Below are 27,049 nucleotides of genomic sequence, written 5' to 3' on the forward strand. Positions count from 1 at the left end.
ATTAATGATCTGGATGAGGGAATTGAAGGCAATATCTCCAAGTTTGCGGATGACACTAAGCTGGGGGGCAGTGTTAGCTGTGAGGAGGATGCTAGGAGACTGCAAGGTGACTTGGATAGGCTGGGTGAGTGGGCAAATGTTTGGCAGATGCAGTATAATGTGGATAAATGTGAGGTTATCCATTTTGGTGGCAAAAACAGGAAAGCAGACTATTATCTAAATGGTGGCCGACTAGGAAAAGGGGAGATGCAGCGAGACCTGGGTGTCATGGTACACCAGTCATTGAAAGTGGGCATGCAGGTGCAGCAGGCAGTGAAGAAAGCGAATGGTATGTTAGCTTTCATAGCAAAAGGATTTGAGTATAGGAGCAGGGAGGTTCTACTGCAGTTGTACAGGGTCTTGGTGAGACCACACCTGGAGTATTGCGTACAGTTTTGGTCTCCAAATCTGAGGAAGGACATTATTGCCATAGAGGGAGTGCAGAGAAGGTTCACCAGACTGATTCCTGGGATGTCAGGACTGTCTTATGAAGAAAGACTGGATAGACTTGGTTTATACTCTCTAGAATTTAGGAGATTGAGAGGGAATCTTATAGAAACGTACAAAATTCTTAAGGGGTTGGACAGGCTAGATGCAGGAAGATTGCTCCCGATGTTGGGGAAGTCCAGGACAAGGGGTCACAGCTTAAGGATAAGGGGGAAATCCTTTAAAACCGAGATGAGAAGAACTTTTTTCACACAGAGAGTGGTGAATCTCTGGAACTCTCTGCCACAGAGGGTAGTCGAGGCCAGTTCATTGGCTATATTTAAGAGGGAGTTAGATGTGGCCCTTGTGGCTAAGGGGATCAGAGGGTATGGAGAGAAGGCAGGTACGGGATACTGAGTTGGATGATCAGCCATGATCATATTGAATGGCGGTGCAGGCTCGAAGGGCCGAATGGCCTACTCCTGCACCTAATTTCTATGTTTCTATGTTTCTTACCAGAGGATGCAGGCTTCCCGATATGCCCCTGTCCCACTTAGGAACCTGAACGTTACCTAAAGTGCTCAGACCCCGTGGTTGGAGCTTCGATCCCCGGCAAAGGGACCGCAACTTCCGTGATGTTAAAGTCGCACAGACTCCCGCGGCTTGGAGCGCTGGGTCGATATCCAGCAAAGGTCGATGTTAGGCCGCAGTGGGGACGGAGATACGATACAGGAAAAAAAATTTGCATCTCTGTCGTGGTAGGAGATTGAAAATAATGCCCCTGTCCCACTTAGGAAACCTGAACGGAAACTACTGGAGACTTTGCGCCCCACCCAAGGTTTCCGTACGGTTCCCGGAGGTTTTTGTCAGTCTCCCTACCTGCTTCCATTACCTGCAACCTCTGAGAACCGCACGGAAACCTTGGGTGGGGCGCAAAGTCTCCAGAGGTTTCCGTTCAGGTTCCTAAGTGGGACAGGGGCATAAGTTTCCCCCCACCACCCACATAAAACAAACCAAGTAACATTAAAACATACTTTTAACACGTACTAAAAATAACAAAAAAGGACAGACTGTAGGCGAGGCAGCCATTGCTGCTGGTGCTACCCGGCACTCTTGTGATTTTGCCCGGATTAAAGGAAGCGCCAAACCATCAGTTGCCGGAAAATCGGTGGTGTCACTGTACCAATCAAATACGGATCGGTTGATGTGATTAACATCTACTACAACAAAGTTTCTCTTTTAATGGTTTATATACCCTTACATGCACCATTTGTTTGTTGTATATCACTGCAAATGTGTATCATTCATAGTAATGAATGACAGAAACCTGCTGCTAGTGGGAATATTTAAATTTAGCTTTGCAATTAGTAGAGTGCATGCTGTTTGTAGGACTTGTATAATTCATTGACAATACACTTAAAAGCAATTTGTCAAAACTAGTCCAAACTACATTTAAAATAAAATGGGTATTTTTGCTATTAAATAAATTATTTTTACTCACGAGGTTAGAAGGATGAGGAGGGGACCTCATTGAAACTTACAGAAAGGCTTCGATAGAGTGGATGTGGAGAAGGTGTTTTCACTGGTGGGAGAGTCTGGGACTAGAGGTCATAGCCTCAGAATTCAAGGACGTTTATTTAGGAAAGGAATGAGGACGAATATCTTTAGTCAGATGGTGGTGAATCTGTGGAACTCTTTGCCACAGAAGGCTGTGAAGGCTATGTCAATGGATATTTTTAAGGCAGAGATAGATATATTATTGATTGGTACAGGTGTCATGGGTTGCGGGGAGAAGGCAGGAGAATGGCGTTAGGCGGGAGAGATAGATCAGCCAGGATTGAATGGCAGAGTAGACTTGATGGGCTGAATGGCCTAATTCTGCTCCTATCACTTATGACATGATAAATGTTTCTAAATTTTCAAATACCACAGATGAATTATTGAATAGTAATTTCTTCACTTTGCAGATAATGCGAGACCTCAAGATAGAATCCAAAATGCATGTGCGTTTTCTACAAATGGACACCACAGCGATGTGCACACAGTAAATGAACTGGAAGTGAACAAGCCTGCCGAAAGCAAACAAATAATCTGTTGATTGTGAATGGGATGATGCAGTACAAGTCCAAAGTAACTGTACTCATCTGTATTTTTAAAACTTAGATTTTGTACTTTCATCCTTGGAGAAAGTTTTAGAATTTAGAAAAAATGCAGCTTCTTGGTGAATCGTTTCTGCTATTCCAGAGCTCTTTTTGGGCAATGGTTCTTCCCTCTATAATCAGTAAATAACGCACAAAGTAATTTTACACAAAGCATTGTTTATAAAACAGGCTACACAGTTATTTTAATTGATTTCCATGCATTTTCTGAGGTTCTGCGGATGGGAGCAATTTAAAGTCAAATAGTTCATTTGCTTGTACAGTTACTAAACGAGTTAAGTGACTGCCCTCCCTACAAAAATGACCTATTTCCAAACATTATTGATAGCCTATGCTTCAGTTTAGCGTGCAATGGAAACATCACAGCATGCTAGTCAACTAATCGCCTAACGCTTAGTCCCTGAGAAACACAACTTTCCTTTCAAATAAATCTTGATATACCTGAACATTCAGTTCAACATGGCTTGTTTAACCTAACCTTGGTAAGAACTGGCAAATTACTAACATGCTGATTCAACCTACTCACTCTTGTACCATTAAAAGGCTTTGTTGGGGCCTTCCTTTCCCATCAAGTTGTGGCAGCGCCTTCCAAAAACTGGATGGGAACGATGCTCTCCCCAGCCTCTCCTTATTGGTGCCTATAAATTCAGTTGCATGCACCATGTTCTTTCCTTTGCACCATTTTATTTACATTTCCCATTCACCAGAGATTTTTATTCCTCTGCCTTCCAGTCTCAAGGGCATGCAAATGACTCCTGAAGACCGTTGCCTTTCACCTATGCTATTAATTCCCAGACTGGGAGGAATTAATCACCAGCTTTTCCATTCTATTCTGTGGGGAGATTCTAGCTATGGATCAGCACTTGCACCTTAATGCTTGGAGTAGCTGCACTATAGTGAACCAATACCACTTTTATGAAAACAATCTGATGATGGATACTTTATTTTTTATAGTAGTTTGTACTTGTATGTTTTATTGCATTCTTACTATTTTAAGTACCAGAATTAATAAAGAGATCCTATTGATTCTTCAACATAATTGAGACAGTATTGAGCTGCATTTTCTGGCAGTTAACCACTATTTTTTATTTTTCGGAATGTGGGCTTCACTGGCAAAGCCAGTGTTTGTGTCCATGTCTAACGGATTGAAATATGTGGTAATGCGCTGCCTTCATAAGGTTGCCGTCCTTTTGTAGAAGTTTCTCCCATAGTATCGTGTAAGGTGTTGCAGGATTTAGTTGGGCACCGTGATATATTTCCAAAGAAAGGGGCAGCACAGTGGCGCAGTGGTAGCGTTGTTGCCTTACACTCTAGAGATTAGATTCTGATTACGGGTGCTGTCTGTGCAGAGTTTGTACGTTCTTCCTGTGATCGTGTGAGTTTTCTCCGGGTGCTCCGGTTTCCTCCCGCACTCCAAAAACGTACAGGATTGTAGGTTAATTGGCTTCCATAAAAATTGTACATTGTCCCTAGTGTGTAGGATAGACCTAGCGTTAGGGCTGATCACTGGTTGGCACAGGCCGAAGGGCCTATTTCCGCACTGTATCTCTCAAGTCTAAAGGAAAGTAAGACGATGCATCAGGTAAGCCACGTGCTGCTGCATTTGCAGTTGCTGAGCATCACTTTAGTTTAACTTTTTTACGCAACTTGAGTTTTGTCTTTTATGAAAAAAATGGCTAACAAAAAGAAATTGATAAAAGCTCTAATCCCTAAAATAACATTATTACAGCATTGCAAAGTACAGCTATTTACATGGCTAAGCTTTTGTCGTCACAGTCCAAACGGACTAAAACTCTGATCTCCTTTTGTTTACTAGATTTTAAAGTTTGCAGATTTTAAACCAGCTATTTTTGTTCAGAGACAAACCAAACACATACTCAGCACAGTGGTAGAGCTGATGCCTCACAGCGCCATGGGCCCAGCTTCAATCCTGACTTTGGGTGCTGTCTGTGTGTGATGCAATCTCCCTGTGACCGCGTGGATTTTCTCCGGGTGCTCCAGTTTTCTTCCGCATTCCAAAGACGTGCAGGTTTGTAGGTTAATTGGCAGCTGTAAATTGGCTCCAGTGTGTTGGAGTGGATGAGAAGGTGGGATGACAGAACTAGTGTGAACAGGTGGTTGATGCTCAGCATGGACTCTGGGAGCTGAAGGATCTGTTTCAACGATGTATCTCTATACTAAACTATATATTAAATTAAAAGGATTGCGATGTTTTCCTCCACAAAATGGAAGCAAGACTCAACTGACAATTAGAAACCAATTTTATTGTTTTACAGCATTTCAGGCCAAAACTAGGAAACTTCCAATGGAACATAGTCTGAATTATACAATAGAGTACTGAAAAACAAATGTACCTGATATATAGCAACACAAATTTTACACTTGAACATTTTCATCGTTTTTTAAAAATATACACGTGGATTCTATAAATGAATAAGGTGCATGAAATTACATTTATATATGATGCACATGATGTCCTGAGATTTCCAAACTTATATTAGCAAAATTCTCTTGGTTTGTCCTGATTGTTAGACACATTCATTGCAATTCTGCATTTATTTCCAAAACAATAGAAAACTCACTCAGGGATGGTCATAGACCTTCATCACGAGCTGGGATATCAACACCAAGTCTTCTGGGTACTGGGTCTGCAATTCCTCATTTGCAACATAGTGCGTCCCACAAAATTCTGAGAAGTAACGACCAACTTCCTGATGGCCTATTTGCATTGGCGATGAATTATAAAGAAGATTTTCTGCAATATTAATCAGAACATAAACATTTCAAACATCAGGATTTATTATACATATAAATCAAGGCATTTATTTTTATATATATAACACACACTGAATATCCTAGCACACACTAAATATTCCAGCATTCGTAATTCTGCTGCATTGCCATTGATCATCAAAACAAGAAATAAAAAAAATTGTGACTGTCTAGTTTCCTCAATCAGTCTGTAAATCTAGATGTGACACAATTTTTTAATAGCAGCCAGGTAGCAGACTTTGAAAATTGGTAAAATGACAGATTTGTTTGGATGGCAATGTATGCACCAAACTATGATTTCAGTTTTTCTAAGGTCAATTATAAAGTTAAAAAACTACTGCCCGAGCAAGTCAGATAATAACTAAATAATTACAAAAGGCCTATTGTGAAGGTTATCTATGTTACTTTTTGTTTCACCACACAGCACAGCCAAAAAAAAGGTAACTGAATAGAGATTCCTGTCACACCTCTTGTACCTAATGAGCATGAACAGGGTTGTGGCAAGAGCTCATTAGTGATTAATAATGGTATTGACACAAGGCCTGGTGATTTGCCAGTGTTATGAAGTGAATTTAAAATGGATCTTCTTTCTCTCATGCCGCCGCAGACAGTGTGGTACTGGCAAAGGTTTAAAGTGCATTATTTGCTTATCAATCTATTGAACGTTTAAAAGCTCCTCTAAAGAGCATCAACATGACAAAAGGGGAAGATAACTGATACATTCATAAACTGTGTATGTAACTCTGCATCTATTAAACACAGGTTGGCAGTGAATAAAACTAAGCCCACAATTTATGATTTATTCAATATTTTGACAAACATACACTTAAATAAATTTTACATCAAACTATTTCAAAAAATACTATCGTTTCAAATAAGGTTTTTTGATCTTGCAGTACTTTTAGCTAACGTTGTTTGCCATAGTGTCATACAGCATGAAAACAGGCCCTTCAGCCCAACTTACCCATGGTGACCAAGAATCCCCATCTACACTAGTCCCACCTGCTCATGTTTGGCCCACATCCCTCTAACCAATCCCTCTAACCAATTGGTACAGTGAAATTTGAGTTACCATTTAGCCATAAGAATAAAATCAATGTACCTGTCCAATTGCCTTTTAAATGCTGTTGGAGTACTTGGCTCAACTACTATTGTTCAACTCAATTCTGCAATGTGAGTAACCTGGTCAATGAAAAACTTTCATCCACAAAGAATCACTTGTTCTTAAATTCAGGAGTTAAGCATTATGTTAGCTCCAGGTAATTAATCAGTCAATTTGTCTTTCTTCCTTCCTCTGCTCAAGATTCCTCCTTGCATTAAAACCCCAACGGGGAATTTGTCACAAGGAGAGTCCCTGTGCATTGGTTAATATGTTTACCACACCCCTGTCCAATTTATTGATAATATCCAGTTCGCTCTATCCAACAATATTAATGGTTATTACTTTTTCTCCAAATTAAGCAGACAACAGGTTTGTAGATTAATTGGCCTCTGTAAATCAACCCTAATGTGTAGAGAATGTATGTGAAAGTGGGAGGGCATAGAACCAGTGTGAATGGGTGATTGGCGATCGGCATGGACTCGCAGGCCCTATTACCATGTTGTATCTTCCAATTCAAACAGATCAAACCATATTGTTTCCTTACCTTGCGCAGCATATCTACATGAACCATCCTGAACAAGGACATTGTAGAATGGCTGATCAGGCCCATGAGGTAGATTATGAACTCCCATAGTTCGCATCCAGTCCAACCCCATCATACACTTAGGATCCCATCCATATATTACACAGTCATAACCATACCTAAATAAAAAGACAATATAGAAATAATCAAATATTAGTTTATAGCCATTAGGAATCTCGATACTTCTGATTGTTGTGCTGCACGTCCTAAAATTTACAAGATGAAAGATGCAAATTGCAGAAATCTATGAGGTAGCATGTGCGGCTCCAAGTGGCATATTTGAAAAGTTTATTGGAAGCAAGGGCAACAGATGACGAGGGAACACACACAAGGATTACGATGAGCTATACATATTCACAGAAAATAATCATAATCATTAAGGAAACTAACATACTAATTTCAGACACAAAATGCTAGAGTAACTCAGCGGGTCAGGCAGCATCACTGGAAAAAAGGAATAGGTGAACTTTTGAGCTAAGACTCTGGTCTAAAGAAGTCTTGACAGGTATTCCAGCTTTTGGTGTCTGTCTTATTGTTTGGGGACGATCAGCCATGATCACAATGAATGGGCCGAATGGCCTCCTCCTCCACCTATTTTCCATATTTCTAACCAAAGTGCTCGCAAAAATCAATTAAGTATTGATGGAAAAGTACTTGCAAGCATTGGTAAACCAAAGTGCAGGCCTTAGCTGAATGCATTAAGCCAGAGTCCGAGTTCCGTCTCAGAACAAATAAAATTACCATTGATATGATTTCATCAGCCAGACAGTTGCAAGAGAAGTGCCATTATATGATGCCTTTACTACCCTCAGAGAGGTATCTCATTCTGTGGACTGGATCAGTTTATTTAAGCTAATGCTAGTTCCTTGCCAAAGCCGCACAATATAATCTATTCATTTCAAAATAACCTGACGTGTAAGATTAGCAAGGACAACTATAAAACCTAGAAGCAGAATTAGATTTGCCCCATCAAGTCTACTCCAACATTTGTTCATGCTGATCTATGTTTCCCTCTCAACCCCATTCTCCTGCCTTCTCCCTGTAATTGAGAACCTATCGATCTCCGCTTTAAAAAAAGGGGCAACTTTAATGAAGCTCGGCTTTAATGAAAGGGGCAACTTCAGAAATCAAAGTGAACAGGAGAGTCACAGGCACAATGTCCTTTGGCGTGCACCTCCGTTTATTCAGCTCATCTAGGGGATGTCTATTCACACTCCCAAGATCATTCATCTCATTAAGAATAATGGCAATCAATATATCTGCACTGCGAGGAAAGACAAAAATAGTGCACTGGAATCTCAGAGAGCCACTCTATGCTAACAATGCCATACCAGAATCCTAAACCAAGGGAAACATTCAGCAGTTAATGGGCACACTCTCATGCCTGAAAAGAGATAGACCTATAACCAAGCGACAGGGTTCTGCTGTTTTATAGATTAAGAAGCAGCAAGTAGCTGTTAAGAAGAAATTTTAAAATGAAGATGGAAAGTTTAAATTTCAGTAAGGCACAACCGTGAAAACAAGATAGATAATGAAGTGTTGCCAAAGAATAGGACACATGAGCGATGTTTATGATATCACAGTTGGATCAGACAGAATGAGATTAGGAAAGAATGCTGGAGTAAGACACTGCAAACGATGACAGCATTATCTAATTTTATTGGCAGCTGTACAAGGTAGAAATGTTGGAAAAATATAGGTTGGGATGAAACAAAATGCCATCTGAAAGCTTCTCAATGAAGCCGACACAAAGACCAGAGAGGGTAAATGAAAAACATGGGTTTTATGACAATGGACAACAATAGCTACTTAAGTCTTTGTGATGTTTAGCTAAAAGTATTCCAGTTTCATAGGTTTTGCAACAGGACCTTGGAGATGAAATTCATACATTTGTCTTGTGCTAGACTATGTGGATGTGTGGGAACAATATCTAAATTTGGTGCCAATTGAAAGTTCATGGAAACTAAACACCAGCAACAGATCCGTACTATATCCTGATTCACTTTCCTTTACAGACTTCGTACATCTTCCTCATTACTTATTTACCCAACAAAGATCAGTCAGCAAAGATGGACCTTTGAGTCATTAGCACAAAGAAACCTAAGCACCAAGTGTGATCATCTTGATGTAAATAGATGCCAACTAGAATTCCAACCTGAAAACAATTTGCATTTCTATTTCTGTTGCCATCTTCTCTTCATCCCTAAAGCCATGAGACCTTTTTTTTTTCTTCTTTTTTTTTAATTTTTTTTTTAAATAAACTTTTCGGCAGCTTTTACAATCTAAATATACTATATCCATTATAATCTGAAGAAGGGTTTCGGCCCGAAACGTTGCCTATTTCCTTTGCTCCATAGATGCTGCTGCACCCGCTGAGTTTCTCCAGCATTTTTGTGTACCTTCAATTTTCCAGCATCTGCAGTTCCTTCTTAACCAAATTCATTATAATTTTCTTGTCTGTAAGCTACACTGTCAAGATTTGTCAGATAATCCAGTTTGGTTAAAAATACCCCTGATGTGGTGGGCCCATGTATAATATCCAGCTTTTACATGTAAGCCTCTTAATAAAGTCAAGGATCCCAGGTGATTTCATGATTCTTATTTCCCTCCAATTTATCCCATCATCTTTTAAATTTACTGACATATAATCCAGTCTTAAAATTATTCAATTAATCCCAATCCTCTGTTCTTTAGCCATCACCCTATAATATATTCTACATTGCCAAATGACATGGAAAGAATCACATTCTGCCATTTGATCTGCGATTAATAGGCACAGAAAATAGACTGGAACAGACATAATATTGTAGTGAGAGAAATGGCCTTCTGAAATCTCAAGGACGCAAGAAATGCTGCACATTTCATTTCCAGAACAGATCAATTGTTGTAAACCATAGTCTTAAAAGGATATTCAGGACATATCTGAAATGCAATGAAAACAGATCAAATCTACCTTTTGTGCTTCATAATGAGTCCCACTGAAAACTCTACTTTTATGTGCTTCTCCTCAGTATGCTTTTTCACTTGAAGTTCGGCTGTTTGGTCCTTGCGTGCAATTTGCTCCAAGGTCAGCTGAACCAAGTGTCCCACCACACCATGCTGCAAGGGATCCACCGCCTGTATGTGCTGAAGAATGTCCAATACCTATGTAAAATACAACAGACAAACGGAATGAACTTGAGGTACTCAAATCAAAATCATAGAGATCCAAATACAGTACATAATTAGATGTACAGGTAACTGAAACCATGGATACTGACAAATGACGAACTATAAATAATATTCAAGGTATCAGGCCCCATCTCAGCTCAAAACATGGACTCAACCGAAGCTCTGCAACCGGCTAACTAACTTGCCTTGGTAACTTACAGAATGGTTCCACTTCTTCCAAATGTAGTTATACAGGAAATCAGACCTACTCTCAAAAGAACTCTGTTAATCCTACCCATTTGTTCTTTCCCCATAGCCCTGCATATTTTCCATGTAGAGCACTAACTCTATTTGCAAATGAAAATTGAATAAATGTTACTTGCCACTTTAGTCCCTGTCTGAATAATGTCTAGGTCTTGCTGCATGCCAGCATTGGCATCTTGATTTGCTGAAACTGCACATTGTGCAATAACTGAACATCACCACTTAGATGCTCAAATTCCGTCGACAATAGGTGCCATTCGAGCCAGCACCGCCATTCAATGTGATCATGGCTGATCATCCACAATCAGTACCCCGTTCCTGCCTTCTCCCCATATCCCTTAATTCCGCTAGCCCCAAGAGCTCCATCTAACTCTCTTTTGAATGCATCCAGTGAATTGGCCTCCACTGCCTTCTGAGGCAGAGAATTCCACAAATTCACAACTCACAACAAATGGGTGAAAAAGTTTTTCCTCATCTCAGTTCTAAATGGCCTATCCCTTATTCTTAAACTGTGGCCCCTGGTTCTGGACTCCACCAACATCGGGATCATGTTTCCTGCATCTAGCATGCCCAATCCCTTAATATTTTTCTATGTTTCTATAAGATCTCCTTTCATCCTAAATTTCAGTGAATACAAGCCCAGTCGCTCCATTCTTTCATCATATCACAGTCCCGCTATCCCAGGAATTAACCTCGTGAACTTACGCTGCACTCCCTCTTCTGACCCATATGATGGAAAGAAACAGCTGAAGATGGTTGGGCCTCGGATCATCGTTTGCAATGACTTCCAGTAACCTCAGTTATTATGCAAGGCACGGCTCCACTCAATGTTTTTCTCTTTGGTGCTCATTGACTTCAGTTTTACCAGGATGACTCAACATCACGCTTAGTCAATGCTGCCTTAATATCAAGAGCAATCACCCTTGTCTCTCTTATGGAACTGAATTGGTGCACATTTGGACCAAGGTATTTGATGCGATCTGGAGCCAAGTAGTTCTGTATTTCACAACTCAATTAGCAACCAAATGAAAGTCCAATTTTGTTCATGAGAACCTCAAATTTCACCAGTTACCTTTTCTGGATTGATCCCCAGATGGAAGTAAAGTCTGGCCTGAAGCATCAAGTATTGAACATCATCGGGAGCCAAAGTAAGATACAAATCAAGAGCATTCCGTAGTAATTGGTAAGACTGGTCACTGGCTTCTCTGCAAATCACAACAAAATTAATCTAGACAATGTGCAACAAAACATTTTTCTATCTCTTTATTTAAGTTTTACCTTTACGCTTCCTACTTTGAAGGCAAATGGCTTTTTTTTTAACATAAAGTCTGGAACTAGTCTTTTACACAGCTCATTGCATAGAGTCCAAAATATTGCCAATGTTGCACACAACCAAATCTCAAAACACAGCAACCATGCGAAGGGTTTCAACCCGAAACGTTGCCTATTTCCTTCGTTCCATAGATGCTGCTGCACCCGCTGAGTTTCTCCAGCATTTTGTGTACCGGCAAATAATTTGTTTATTGCTTTTGAGTTAGGGAGATGCATCAGCCAGAACCAACAAAACTTCCCAACCTTCAACTTCCCGCGCAAGATGAGGCTTCAGTTTAAAACTTTAATGGCAAGTGCTCAGGATTATGTGGTCAGGTCTTGGAGCATGGTTTTGGGCTTAGACAAAGTTGGTGTTGTTTGTCATTCATTCTTGAGTAAGGCAATAACATCTGGTCTATAGTGTTGCAATGTATAGGGAGATTGAATCAATCTGAGCTTGAATGTTCCTTTCACACAAGTGACAGGTGTATGGAGGTTCTACCAGAGTCTTCAGATCTATTTTTCGGTCAGCTCTCCACAAAGTAACTGCTTTGGTATTACATCATCTTCCAACATGTCTTGGCCACCTGATCTGTGATTCTTTCATCAATGTGTGAATGCAGGAGAGGTTTGCCTGGTCCTGAATCTGTGTGTCTGGAATCTTGTCTTGCTACTTTGTGTGAAGTATTTTGTGTGGACAGGACTCATGGAAATGGTTAAGCAGTCCGCTATCTCTGCTGTACATTGTCCATGTCATGCAAGTATAGAATAAGGCAAGTACGATAACAGCAGGATTGGATCTTCAAACTTCCAATATCGAGAACATCACAAATGATTTGAGAAAATGTTGCCCGGCTGTTATAGAAATTGACAATATTTCCTACAATGCAAACAGAAGTTTCTCAAGATGAAACTTACTGAACTAACATCTGCTCCAGCAACATTATTTACATTTCTCTGAAGTAATGCAGACAGAAACGCAGTCATGTTCAGCAATTCTCCAAATATTTAAACAAGCACAAATAGAAATACTTCATTATCTTCTATATCATGTCAAGCCTTTAAAATAACTGCAGTATTTTAGTGTTCATACATTTAAATATTTCATATTGATATTATATAATTTGCATTTTGAAGCCATCCCTTCTTCCATGATTTCACAACCAACAAGTCTGATCAAAACTGTACAGTCTGACATCCTACAGTTAAATAGACCTTCTCCAAAACACCTTCCACTATTATTTTTGCAGGAAAATCAGGAATCATATAATACCAGCAAAGTTGTGACATGCCATTTGACTTCTGATTAGTTGCCAGAATGGATAATCAGTTAGACACAAAATGCTGGAGTAACTGAATGAGTTAGGCAGCATCTTTGGAGAAAAGGAATAGGTGACTTTTTGGGTCGGAACTCTTCTTTTACTTTTACAGTGAAAGTATGCTTTGGACAAATTATAACTCTATTTGGATCTGAACATACTCAAGGTAAACCCATTCACTTCTTACCTCTTTCCCAGATGGAATAGGTTTGTTACCATACGGAAAAGCACATCCTTAATAGTAACAGAACTGTAAAAATTAGCTGCAACTTTCTGACCGATCAAATGCTCACATTCCTTTGCTGTGCATTGTTTCCCTTTGTCAAAAGCATCGATGTAAATATAGTCCAGCATATCATCACTCCTGAGAAAAGTATCAGAATATAAAAAGATTCATTTGAAGGCATAAACCAAAAGTATAAAGTGTTAAATAATATCAGATAATATAACTAAGAAATGAATCAAAACAAATAGCCAATTCATGGGAGGTGTCTGAATGAGACAAGTTTTATTGCAAGAGTCCTTACATTGCAAAAAGGACTACAATCCAATGTGGATGTGATCAATTAATCTCGTAATTTTACTTTCTGCATTTATTCAAGTCATTGTGCTCGAGTTTAAAAGCAGGAGATATTCAAAACCTCATTATCACAACAAAATTATACATTAGCATGAGATACATGCTTTGTATTGAGGGTGGAATTTTTAAAATAAAAATGGTGTGCAATCAAATTACTTTGTAAATCTGACGTGATCTGTTGTGGTATGTACTTCTAATAATTCAAATTTTCCCCACATTCAAAGAGGCCAGTGTTAATTGTGACTTGCGCATAGTACTGCATGTGTGAAGTTTTGTATGCACAGTACTACGTTAACGACAACACCTTAAGCTCATGCAACACCATTTATATAGGCAATCAAAACCAGACTGTTTAAAGCATAATCAGACAAAATGGATGCCAAACTACTGGAGGATATATAACAGCAAGAAGTGATCAAAATAATTTGTCCAATTTCTGGAAAAAGTCCTTGTGTAACAAACTATAAAATTACCTGATATGGACACGTTTTATTATTGGGAGATATGACATGGTGTTTAAGGCAGTTTCTTCAGGAGAGAAGTGAAAAGGCAACATGCTTAACAGGGATAATTCCAAATGCAGGGCGAACATGTCTTAAGATTTGAGGACGTTTAAAAAGTTAAAATGAGCTCAATGCTAGAGGACATTAACTTACTCTATAATCAAACACACAGAATCAATTCATGCTTCAAAGCATTTAGACATTATTACCCTTCAGGTTTTTGGCACCATCTTAAGAGAAAGTGACCAGGGAAACTGACTGGCTCCAGTCGTACACCCAAATTCTTGGCGATCGTTGAATATACCACACAAAGAGTGATGGGAATTCCTTTTTTTTGTCTAAGCACCTTGATGCAAAAATAAACAAATGATTATTTTAAGTAATTATTTCACAATCAGACAAAGCTTCGCCTTCAACTTCGTGTACCTCGTGTATGTAGGAATTCATGGGGTTGTAATAATCATTTTCATTCCCTTTAAATTTCAGTTGCTTGTATAAGACACAGTTCAGAACATCCAGAGCCTGTTGTTGAAGTTCGAAGTCAATAAACGTGCCATCTGAAATATGAACCAAGGAAGAATGATACAAATTAAAATTACACAAATTGTGCATTTAATTGAACAATGCAAAGAAACCAAGAAATGTTATTAAAAGGACACAAAGTGCTTGAGTAACTCAAAGGATCAGGCCACGTCTCAGGGGAAGATGGACAAGCTATCCATGTTATCCAGAGATGCAGCCTAACCAACTGAGCTACTCCAGCATTTGTCTTTACACACACACACACTTGTGGCTTCAAAGGTTGAGTTCGCAGAAATAGTTTCTAAAATGTGCAAGATATTGGTTGCAGCTGTTTACATAAAACCATCTGAAGTACGTAATGATAATCAAGTTCATGATTTAACTTTGTTTCCCAAATGCAAACACTAACCTACAGAGTTGCAGACATTGAATTTCATTTACCCTTCAAGACTGATGTTAGGTTACAATTAGAGTATAGGGAATACTTTAAGGATAAACTCCATGGAAAAAAACTACTTGCATAACTAAATAATCTACCTCTTTCTGCGGTTATACTTGGATGAGATGATTTTGTTAAACGCAATACTTTTTTCACCTCTTCTGTAATATGGTCCAGCTGCAGCAGGATGTTCTCCAGGGAGGTGTCCACCAAAGGGTTGCAGTACAGGTCGATGAGCACAACGCCTGATAAAGTAAATAAAACTTTAAGCTTACATATCACTATCAACACTACAAGAGCTTTAAACGTAGGGTAGCTGACTGCTCCACCATCAATAAACAACACATGATTGAAAAATACAGCAAGGAAAAAGGTCCTTCGGCCCACCATCATGACCACCGATCACACTATTTCTATGTTATCCCACCTTTGCATCCATTCCCATTTGGGGTATTTTATAGAAGCCAATTAACCTACAAACCCGCATGTCTTTGGGATGTGTGAGGCAACACTCGGAGGAAGCCCACATGGTCACAGGGAGAACATGCAAACTTCACACAGATAGCACCAGAAGTTAGGATCTAACCCATGTCTCTGGATAGAGCTGCGCCACTGTACTGCCCTTTCCGGTCCATTGAGCCTATACGTGCGGATAGCACCCGGGGTCAGCATCGAACCTGGGTCTCCGATGCTGTGAGGCAGCAGCTCATAGCGCCAGCTGTACTAGCCGTGTCGTCCTTTGGTGTAACAACTCGAGCTATTCATCTTAATAAGTTTCAAACGATTGAATAAGAAAATTAATACGCTCAACAGTAGATGAGAATAGTGAGGAATATGGTGAATAGTACGATTTAATTAAAAAAAACATTTACCTTCTATTAATTTTTTCTGTTCTGGAGGAGATGAGAGAAACTCCTTCAATGTTTTCATCAATTTCTGCTGGCGCAGAAAGCACAGTATCTTCCGAGAATAATATTTCCTCGTCAGGTACTTCCTGCATTATTTAAAAAGCGTTACTTACAAGCAGCCAATCTTGAAGATGCGAGCAGAAACATAGCTTTCCAGACAATTCACACCATCTCAATTTTTTATCTGTGAAATAATATTTTACACACCTGCCATCCGCGTTTAGGATGGACAACAATTCATCTTCAATAAAATGGAAAGATCCATCTAAAGCCTCTATATCTTTAAAGCCTTCAACAGGAACCTGCCAAAAAAAAAACTTGATTGTAACCAATGCCACATGAGCGCCACCTGCTGGCAATTAGGTGTTAAAAAAAAATTGTTTAACGATGTAAAAATCAACTTAAACATAGTCCTTGTTAACTTAATTATTCTGCTTCATATCCATGCAGAGAAAAACATCAAATGTTGAGATATGGTCATTATTGGCGGAAATATGCTCTGGGTACATTCTTTCAGCAAAGGTTTCCTGTAGATAAACCCTATAGCTCAGTTGTATGTTCAGACAATTTCCTCTCGGAGCCTTTTTTTCTACAAACAGATCAATTATAATTCATAGTGGTCACAACCCCAGAGAAAGCATGACGTATTAGTGTGGACACTGATATAAGCAATTCCAATTATTTTGAAACATGTTGGCACATTTTTAGAAGACTGAAATTGTAACTTTGACCAAACCCATCAGATTATCATACAAGAAACAATTGTCCCATGAACTATTTAATAAAAGAATAATGTTTTAACCATGTGAACCCATTTTTAATTACATCTGAAAGCTGGTGTTATGAACTTCTTGCTCAATTAAATTAAAATGGTGGTGTGAAAACAACGAGAAATTGACCGATTTCTATGTGTCCCAGGGAGCTGTGCGCGTGGCGGGATTGTCCCGGGGAACAACCGCGCCACCGCCGACCAGAACGACGACCGACACATGCCCCAGTAGGCACGACTCAACCCACAGGCCTGCCAGGGGACTGCGAAGCTGGGAGGCGAGGCCTGTATGGGCTGAAGGAGCCTCAGAGGTGGCTGCAATGGGAGCCTCGGCGGCAGCGGGGGACTCAGCGGTCGATGAGCATGGAGGGAGAAGGGGGAGACAATGGGGACCCGGCGTGTGGGGACCACCGTGAATAATAATGAGGACCCGGTGTGGGGGGACCACCGTGAGGGACGGTGGGAGAACAGAGGGGGACCCAGTGTGGGGGGCGACACACTCTAGTTTAGAATCCTCTGCCCTGGGGATAAGTCTGTTTGTTTGCCGGAGATGAATAAAGTTTTATCGTATCGCAAGATTAAAATATTAACAATTCTGTAAACATACTATAATTAATGTAAAAATGAAGATACAAGGAATTGCAGATGCTGGTTTATACCAAAGATCGACACAAAGAGCTGAAGTAATTTGGCGTGGCTGGCAGTATCTCTGGAAAAAAAGGATGGGTGGTATTTTGGATTGGGACCCTACTTCAAAAGAAGGGTTCCAACCTGAAACGTCTCTCATCCTTTTTCTCCAGAGGTGTTGTTTGACCCGCTGTGTACTTTAGCACCTTGTATAATCGATGTAATATGGTTAGCATGTGGATTTACATGCAATCAGGAGAGCTTGTAACTAAATAATGCTCTGGGAACACCCCAGAAGCCATGGTAGAAGTTTGGCTGAGATGCCAAAGGTCACCATTAACAAAATAACACACCAGCCAATTTTGAAGCTCAAGGTAGGTATCAACTGCAATGTCCAACTTTCAGCTCCATCACCATTACATTCTGCAAGTGCAGGAAATGTAGGGATAAAGTGAAGACACAATTTTTTTTAAAAAGCAGCTTGTATACAGTGCAATCTCTCCATAGATCAAGACACCTTTATATGCATCGCTCAGGTATCAACGTACCATTGTACAAGCTTATTCATTCATCATTACAATTCTAACCTCTTTTGTGAAAAATCGCTTTGAAAAGCTGTCCACAATTTTCATCGTTTCCCAGCCGATAGTATGTCGAGTTCGGTATTCCTCCCACCAATTATGGCTTCCTGATATAGTGTAGTATTTTATCATTCTTGGCCACCTACAAATTTAGAAGCATCATATATTCACATTAATACATTTTGAGCTAGGACTCATCCTTGAGGGCCATTACATCCAATACCCCTCCTGGGCAATCAAGCTGCTTGCTCCTGCACTGCCATAAATCAAGGTGGAGCGTTGCACAGTTTCCAGGAGGCAACTGACTTCCATTCTAGTTGCACAAATTGAAGTCATTGGAGAGAAGGAAAATAAGATTAGTCGCATGCTTCAATATTTCGCCACATCAAACTCAATTTCTGAGATATGGTAAACCTAATAGAGAAGACAGGAACAACTTGCTTTTCCAGGTCTTTCACAACTGCAGGATGCTGTAAAACACTTCACAACCAAAGAAATACTTCTGGTGCAGTTACTGTTAAAATGCAAGAAATGCTAATAATTAATTTATGCACAACAATATTCAGTAGATAACTAGTCTTAGTGATGATGCTAAGAGTGAACTGCCTTTCTCTAAAATGGTGCTGGAGGTTCTTTCATTTTTACCTCAAAGGAATTTTTTAAAAATCTAATATGAAAGACAGCACCTTCAACACATAACACTGAAGAATTGTCTTGGGCAATATGTTTTAAATTTACAAGTTCAATTTGAACGGACAATTGTTGAGTACTGCCACTGAGCGACAACTTACCAGATAGATCAACAAGCACACACACTGGGGCAGCACGGTGGCATAGCGGTAGAGCTGCTGCCTAACAGCACCAGAGACCCAGGTTCGATCCTGACTATGGGTGCTTGACTGTACGGAGTTTGTACGTTCTCCCCGTGACCTGCGTGAGTTTTCTCCGGGATCTCCAGTTTCCTCCCACATGCCAAAGATGTACAGGTTTGTAGATTAATTGGCTTGGTATAATTGTAAATTGTCCCTATTGTGCATAGGATAGTGTTAGTGTGCAAGGATCACTGGTCAGCACGGACTCGGTGAGCCAAAGGGCCTATTTCCGCGCTGTATTTCTAAACTAAACTCACAACCATGTTTTGAAGCTTCGGGTTCTCTCCAAGTTGCGAAAGTCAACTTACGATTCTGGAGGATGGATTTGCAAGGTGCGGTGGGACCACAGGCAACATTGCTAATGTGGGAACATTGTTCATGGCAATCTCTGAATGGTTGTTAAAAGCCCTGGTTTAACTATCTTGCTCTTGATTTTAAATATATAGTCTGGTAGTGATGTTTCCCACCTGTGAATTGTTTAGTTACCGACAGTTCGCAGGAACAGAACCCTGCTGCAACCTGGCAAGGACCTGCACAGTGATAAATGGCTCATGTTCACGAAGCATATCCAACTCTCGCCTGTCTCTATTAAATTTGCTTTATTTATCATTTAAATCACTACATTATATTAATTCCTTCTCCCACACGTGATAATTCTCTGACACTCAAGCCATTGCCTCTGCGTCACTGTGAACCGTTCCAGATGTGCGGAAGGTTTCCAGCATAATTAATATCTTTCCTGACGAAGGCTGTCTACCTCGTGAACCAAATCGATAAGTCGGTACACGACCAATGATGGGTAACGTGCGGCAGGACTATCTCTTGAATTTGATGTGAGTGAAGGTCATCCATGAAATGAATGTAATAGTCCCATGCGATTATTTTGATAGCTTTAAACGTTGAGTAATTCAGTACCAACGCTACTGATCTGGTAATTTCACCACGATTGGTATCAGGAAAAGGAATATGCTGTTTCAGTGGATGTGGTTATCTAAAGTTGCAAACCAGACAGCAGCATCAGTAAAGTGGGTCTTGTAGTGAGGGAGGAACCTGCATCTCATTTTTGACATGCAAGAACTCGAAGATAATGGAAACAAAATATCGTTTCACCTTTGTTTTGAATGCCACACCAAAAATAGGCATATTTTATCAATTTTCACATTTTCAATTACTGTTAGCCTCCCTATAACTAAATAATTATTTTTATAAAAACCATGTCCCTGTAATGCTGAGAATTCAACAAAGCTATGTTGATCACAGACCTAAATAAAACAATATTTTGTTTCCATTATCTTCGAGTTTTTGCATGTCAGGAATGAGATACAGGTTCCTCCCTCACTACAAGGCCCACTTTACCGATGCTGCTGTCTAGTTTGCAACTTTAAATAACCACATCCACTGAAACAGCATATTCCTTTTCCTGATACCAATCGTAGTGAAATTACCAGATCAGTAGCATTGGTACTGAATGTGCCAAACAACTGGCACCGGTCTATACAGACATTTTTAACCAGTCCCTGCAAGCATGTACTGTCCCTGCCTGCTTCAAAGTCTCCACTGTTGTCCCTGTACCCAAAAAGGCAAGGATTACTTGTCTTAATGATTACAGGCTTGTCGCACTGACCTCTGTAGTCATGAAGACACTTGAAAGGCTAGCGCTGGCCAAGCTGAAAAATATCACAAACTCCCTGCTGGACCCTCTGCAGTTTGTATATCGGGCCAATAGATATGTGGATGATGCAGTTAACCTGGGCCTGCACTTCATCCTACAGCATCTAGACCGCCAGGGGACCTATGCGAGGATCCTGTTTGTTGATTTTAGCTCTGCATTCAACACCATTGTGCCAGAGGTACTACACTCCCAAACTTTCCGAGTTGACTGTGCCTGAACCCCTCTGTCGGTGGATCACCAGCTTCCTGACAGACAGGAAGCAGCATGTGAGGCTGGGAAAGCACATCTCTAACCCACAAATGGAGCACCGCAAGGCTGCGTACTCTCTCTACCCCAACAACTGCACCTCCACAGACACCTCTGTCAAGCTTCTCAAGTTTGCGGACGACACAACCCTGATTGGACTGATCCAGGATGGGGAGGAATCTGCCTACAGACAGGAAGTGTCACAGCTGGCATTCTGGTGCCATCGCAACAACCTAGAGCTCTTAAGACAGTGGAATTGATTGTAGACTTTAGGAGAGCTCCCCCTCCCCTCACCCCACTCACCATCAACAACACCACAGTCATATCTGCGGAGTATTTTAAGTTCCTAGGAACAATCATCTCCAAGGATCTTAAGTGGTGGGCTACCATCGACTCCACAGTCAAATAGGCACAACAGAGGGTGTACTTTCTACGGCAGCTGAGGCACAATCTGCCACAGGCAATGATGGCCCAATTCTACACAGCCGTCGTAGAGTCTGTCCTCACCTTCTCCATCATGGTCTGGTTTGGCTCAGCCACGAAGCACACCTGGAGGCTGCAGCGAATCAGTCCAATCAGCTGAGAAGGTTATTGGCTGCAACCTTCCCTCCATTGATGAACTGTACACTGCAAGGGCCAGGAAGCGAGCGGGTAAGATCATCTCTGACCCCTCTCACCCTGGCCACAAACTCTTTGAATCACTTCCCTCTGGAAGGCGACTCCGGACTGTCAAAGCTGCCACAGCCAGACATAAAAACAGTTTTTATCCACGAGTAGTTGCTCTACTCAACAGCCAAAAATCTGTAGCCTCCCTTTGATCTAGTATTTTGTTGGTTCACATGCTTGATCAATGGTGTTTTATCATTAATGTTTTATTATTATTATTAATGTTTAGTGTTTTCCGAGTCATTCGTAACTGTCAGTGTATGTCATGTTGTTACTTTAAAATAACTCTTATTTTCCCATTCAAAGATATCACCTCATCTGCTATTTCCAAAAAATTCCTTTTTAGTTTAACATACCAGGCATGGTGACGCAACAGTAGAGTTGCAATCTCTACTGCGCCAGGACCCAGGTTCGATCCTGACAATGGGTGCTGTCTGTAGGGAGTTAGTACATTCTTCCAATGGCCGCGTGAGTTTTCTCCGGGTGCTCCGGTTTCCTCCCACAATCTAAACACGTATTAGGTTAATTGGCTTCAGTAAGAATTGTAAATTATCCGTAATGTGTGTAGGATTGTGTTAGTGTAGGTTTCCATACTGTATGTTTAAACTAAACAAAATAAACTAAAATTATGCCTAGCTATGTCACCAAGCTTTACAAAGTAAATATGCAGACGGACTGATACACCGCATACATTGATGTATAACCATATAACCATATAACAATTACAGCACGGAAACAGGCCATCTCGGCCCTACAAGTCCGCGCCGAACAATTTTTTTCCCTTAGTCCCACCTGCCTGCACTCATACCATAACCCTCCATTCCCTTCTCATCCATATGCCTATCCACTTTATTCTTAAATGATACCAACGAACCTGCCGCCACCACTTCCACTGGAAGCTCATTCCACACCGCTACCACTCTCTGAGTAAAGAAGTTCCCCCTCATGTTACCCCTAAACTTCTGTCCCTTAATTCTGAAGTCATGTCCTCTTGTTTGAATCTTCCCTATTCTCAAAGGGAAAAGCTTGATCACATCAACTCTGTCTATCCCTCTCATCATTTTAAAGACCTCTATCAAGTCCCCCCTTAACCTTCTGCGCTCCAGAGAATAAAGACCTAACTTATTCAACCTATCTCTGTAACTTAGTTGTTGAAACCCAGGCAACATTCTAGTAAATCTCCTCTGTACTCTCTCTATTTTGTTGACATCCTTCCTATAATTGGGCGACCAAAATTGTACACCATACTCCAGATTTGGTCTCACCAATGCCTTGTACAATTTTAACATTACATCCCAGCTTCTATACTCAATGCTCTGATTTATAAAGGCTAGCATACCAAAAGCTTTCTTTACCACCCTATCTATATGAGATTCCACCTTCAAGGAACTATGCACGGTTATTCCCAGATCCCTCTGTTCAACTGTATTCTTCAATTCCCTACCATTTATCATGTACGTCCTATTTTGATTTGTCCTGCCAAGGTGTAACACCTCACATTTATCAGCATTAAACTCCATCTGCCATCTTTCAGCCCATTTTTCCAAATGGCCTAAATCACTCTGTAGACTTTGGAAATCCTCTTCATTATCCACAACACCCCCTATCTTGGTATCATCTGCATACTTACTAATCCAATTTACCACCCCTTCATCCAGATCATTGATGTACATGACAAACAACAAAGGACCCAACAGAGATCCCTGAGGGACCCCACTAGTCACCTGCCTCCAACCCGACAAACAGCCATCCACCATTACCCTCAAATACTCAATAAACCCAACATTTCCTTAGATTATGATGCTTAATATCTCGAGCCACTCAGCCAGAGATAATCTAGATTGTGAATTCTGAATGATGTGAGGCATTTATTCATTGTTTACATTTGCTTTGATGTGCTTCTTTACTGCCACTGATTGATATCGTATCTATCTTTGTGGTAAAGTAGACTGCCTGTAGTTTTCTCCCCATGGATCAAGAATCTGCTGTCTTTGCAGTCCTTCAAATTACATCAAAATGCTTTACAAAGGCTTACACAGCAGGCAGTAAATGGCAGAGTCTGAAGAAAGGTCTCGACCCGAAATGTTGCCTATTTCCTTCGCTCCATAGATGCTGCCTCATCCGCTGAGTTTCTCCACCACTTTTGTCCACCTTTGATTTTCCAGCATTTGCAGTTCCTTCTTAAACAGGCAGTAAATGCTGATAACTTTCAAACTCTGTTAAGCTTCCCAGTGTGCTTTCATAATCAAGTACAGCAGTTCAGTGTTCTTTCCCCACTTTTCTTTTATAACACATTCTCTTCTTTTTCTTGTGAAAGTAATTCAAGGCTCTAACCTATGCTTTTAATTTTCTGTAAAGGCTGGTATTAAATGTACACATTGAAAACAGTGATTCTTCAAATTCTTAGCCACTGATCAGGTTTGGCTTGAACAAATGGCAAATTAATAAGAGATAACAGTAGATACAAAATGCTGGAGTAACTCCCCAGGTCAGGCAGCATCTCTGGAGAGAAGGAATGGGTGACGTTTCGAGTCGAGACCCTTCTTAAGACTGATTTCAGGGAGGGGGCGGGACAAACTGATTTCAGGGAGGGGGCGGGACAAAGATAGAATGCAGTCAGAGACAGTAAAACTAGTGGGTGAACTGGGAAGGGGGAGGGATGGAGAGAGAGGGAAAGCAAGGGTTACTTGAAGGTAGACAAGTTAATGTTCATACCGCTGTGGTGTAAGCTGCCCAAGCAAAATATGAGGTGCTGTTGTTCCAATTAGCGCTGGGCCTCACTCTGGCAATGGAGGAGGCCCAGGACAGAAAGGTCAGATTGGGAATGGGAGGGGGAGTTGAAGTGCGGAGATCGGGTAAGTTAAGACGGACTGAGTGGAGGTGTTCAGCGAAACGATCGCTGTGCCTGCGCTTGGTTTGCCGATGCCGAAAGAAAAAAAAGGAAATAAACAGAGAAGAAGAGACGGGGGGTTTCTTAAATGTGCATATTTTAATGCTAGGAGCATTGTAAGAAAGGTGGATGAGCTTAGAGTCTGGATAGACACCTGGAAGTATGATGTTGTGGCGATCAGTGAAACATGGTTGCAGGAGGGCTGTGATTGGAAACTAAATATTCCAGGATTTCGTTGCTTCAGGTGTGATCGAATTGGAGGGGCAAGAGGTGGTGGTGTTGCATTGCTAGTCAGGGAAGATATTACAGCAGTGCTTTGGCAGGATAGATTGGAGGGCTCATCTAGGGAGGCTATTTGGGTGGAACTGAGAAGTGGGAAAGGTGTAGCAACACTTATAGGGGTATATTATAGACCGCCAAATGGGGAACGAGAATTGGAAGAGCAAATATGTAAGGAGATAGCAGATATTAGTAGTAAGCACAAGGTAGTGATTGTGGGAGATTTCAACTTTCCACACATAGACTGGGAAACACATTCTGTAAATGGGCTGGATGGTTTGGAGTTTGTAAAATGTGTGCAGGATAGTTTTTTGCAGCAATACATAGAGGTACCTACTAGAGGAGGGGCAGTGCTGGACCTCCTGTTAGGAAATGAGACGGGACAGGTGGCGGAGGTATGCGTTGGGGAGCACTTCGGGTCCAGTGATCACAATACCATTAGTTTCAATATAATTATGGAGAAGGTCAGAACTGGACCTAGGGTTGAGATTTTTGATTGGAGAAAGGCTAACTTTGATGAGATAGAAACATAGAAACATAGAAATTAGGTGCAGGAGTAGGCCATTCGGCCCTTCGAGCCTGCACCGCCATTCAATATGATCATGGCTGATCATCCAACTCAGTATCCCGTACCTGCCTTCTCTCCATACCCTCTGATCCCCTTAGCCACCAGGGCCACATCTAACTCCCTCTTAAATATAGCCAATGAACTGGCCTCGACTACCCTCTGTGGCAGGGAGTTCCAGAGATTCACCACTCTCTGTGTGAAAAAAGTTCTTCTCATCTCGGTTTTAAAGGATTTCCCCCTTATCCTTAAGCTGTGACCCCTTGTCCTGGACTTCCCCAACATCGGGAGCAATCTTCCTGCATCTAGCCTGTCCAACCCCTTAAGAATTTTGTAAGTTTCTATAAGATCCCCTCTCAATCTCCTAAATTCTAGAGAGTATAAACCAAGTCTATCCAGTCTTTCTTCATAAGACAGTCCTGACATCCCAGGAATCAGTCTGGTGAACCTTCTCTGCACTCCCTCTATGGCAATAATGTCCTTCCTCAGATTTGGAGACCAAAACTGTACGCAATACTCCAGGTGTGGTCTCACCAAGACCCTGTACAACTGCAGTAGAACCTCCCTGCTCCTATACTCAAATCCTTTTGCTATGAAAGCTAACATACCATTCGCTTTCTTCACTGCCTGCTGCACCTGCATGCCCACTTTCAATGACTGGTGTACCATGACACCCAGGTCTCGCTGCATCTCCCCTTTTCCTAGTCGGCCACCATTTAGATAATAGGCCACCATTTAGATAATATGGGGTAATACAGGGTCTTCAGCCTTGACAATGTCACCCACAGCCCGAACACTCAAAGCTTCAACTCACCAACAGCCAAGGACTTACCATGGACAGCGAGGCAGTCAATATGTGCTGGAAGGTACACAGCATAGACTTTCTCAGCCGTGACTCTGTCTTGTTGCTATCCCACAGAAGCCTCTTCAATCCAGCCTTGTTGCCACCACTCCAAAAAGGCATCAAAAAGGTTAGATTCCAACCTTAGATTCCAAGATACCAAAATCCAAGGTTGGTGCATTTCTGAAGCTCAGCAGAAAAGAGCTTCAGTCAAAAAGCTGCAAACTCACTGGCCGTATTAGGAAAAATGAGAATACACTACAAGACCTTAGAATGCAGTGATTAAGCCAATTTTTGAAAAAGCCACAAGCCAACTGTGATAACCAGAGGGGTCTCCCTACTCTCAGCTCTCACCACCATGTGAGGCCCCCAACGTCACGATTTTCTTTCTTATCAGATTCCAGAATCTGCAGCACTTTGTTCTGCACTTCTGACTTCCCATCCTCTGTCTCTATCTTTGCCCTTCCTTTCCCCACCCGATTCGCATCTGCCAGTCAACTCCTCCTCACTCCTCCACCCATCGCTTGCAAGCTCTTGCATACCCCTCTCTCCCACCTCTTTATATTGACTATTCCCTCTTCTCTTTCAGTCCAGACAAAGTCTCCATCGAAATAGTCCATTTCCCTCCCAAGATGCTGCCCGGTCCGCTGAAATCCTCCAGCAACTGCAGTCTCTTGTGGCTCCGTGATGTTTGTCACTCACATCGTTATTGTTGGGTCCTCGTGTGGATATATTTCCTTAAGTGACAGTGTGGGTTTAATCCTTCCATCGTGCTCTTTATTGCATGATGACTCCAACCAAGGAGCATGGCCTTTATTGACCTTGCAGAAGCTTTTAGCTTGTCAACCGGAAGAAACTGTGGACTCTCTTCCTCAGATTCAAATAGGCACAGATTTACCTCTGCATTTCATTTGCTTCATGATGGCATGGGGACTGTGACCCTAACCAGTGGATCCCAGTAACA

General features: G+C 41.2%; 2 protein-coding genes across 2 annotated transcripts in view; one reads left to right on the plus strand and one right to left on the minus strand.

Moving 5' to 3' along the window:
• The window catches only part of tesc (tescalcin), a 28,614-nt gene extending 24,951 nt beyond the window's left edge, over positions 1-3,663 (plus strand). The window contains exon 8 of the mRNA XM_033043138.1: positions 2,433-3,663. Within this exon, the coding sequence (XP_032899029.1) occupies positions 2,433-2,513 (81 nt within the window). The 3' untranslated portion in view covers positions 2,514-3,663. The remainder of the gene's footprint in view (positions 1-2,432) is intronic.
• Positions 3,664-4,840: 1,177 nt separating this feature from the next.
• The window catches only part of fbxo21 (F-box protein 21), a 31,534-nt gene continuing 9,325 nt past the window's right edge, over positions 4,841-27,049 (minus strand). The window contains exons 2-12 of the mRNA XM_033043139.1: positions 18,061-18,196; positions 16,285-16,379; positions 16,042-16,163; positions 15,268-15,414; positions 14,635-14,765; positions 14,418-14,554; positions 13,313-13,489; positions 11,568-11,700; positions 10,035-10,225; positions 7,043-7,200; positions 4,841-5,379 (exon numbers count right to left, since the gene is read on the minus strand). Coding sequence (XP_032899030.1) covers positions 5,207-5,379; positions 7,043-7,200; positions 10,035-10,225; positions 11,568-11,700; positions 13,313-13,489; positions 14,418-14,554; positions 14,635-14,765; positions 15,268-15,414; positions 16,042-16,163; positions 16,285-16,379; positions 18,061-18,196 — 1,600 coding nt within the window. The 3' untranslated portion in view covers positions 4,841-5,206. The remainder of the gene's footprint in view (positions 5,380-7,042; positions 7,201-10,034; positions 10,226-11,567; positions 11,701-13,312; positions 13,490-14,417; positions 14,555-14,634; positions 14,766-15,267; positions 15,415-16,041; positions 16,164-16,284; positions 16,380-18,060; positions 18,197-27,049) is intronic.

This window comes from Amblyraja radiata, chromosome 25, assembly GCF_010909765.2.
Source record: "Amblyraja radiata isolate CabotCenter1 chromosome 25, sAmbRad1.1.pri, whole genome shotgun sequence".
Taxonomy (NCBI): domain Eukaryota; kingdom Metazoa; phylum Chordata; class Chondrichthyes; order Rajiformes; family Rajidae; genus Amblyraja; species Amblyraja radiata.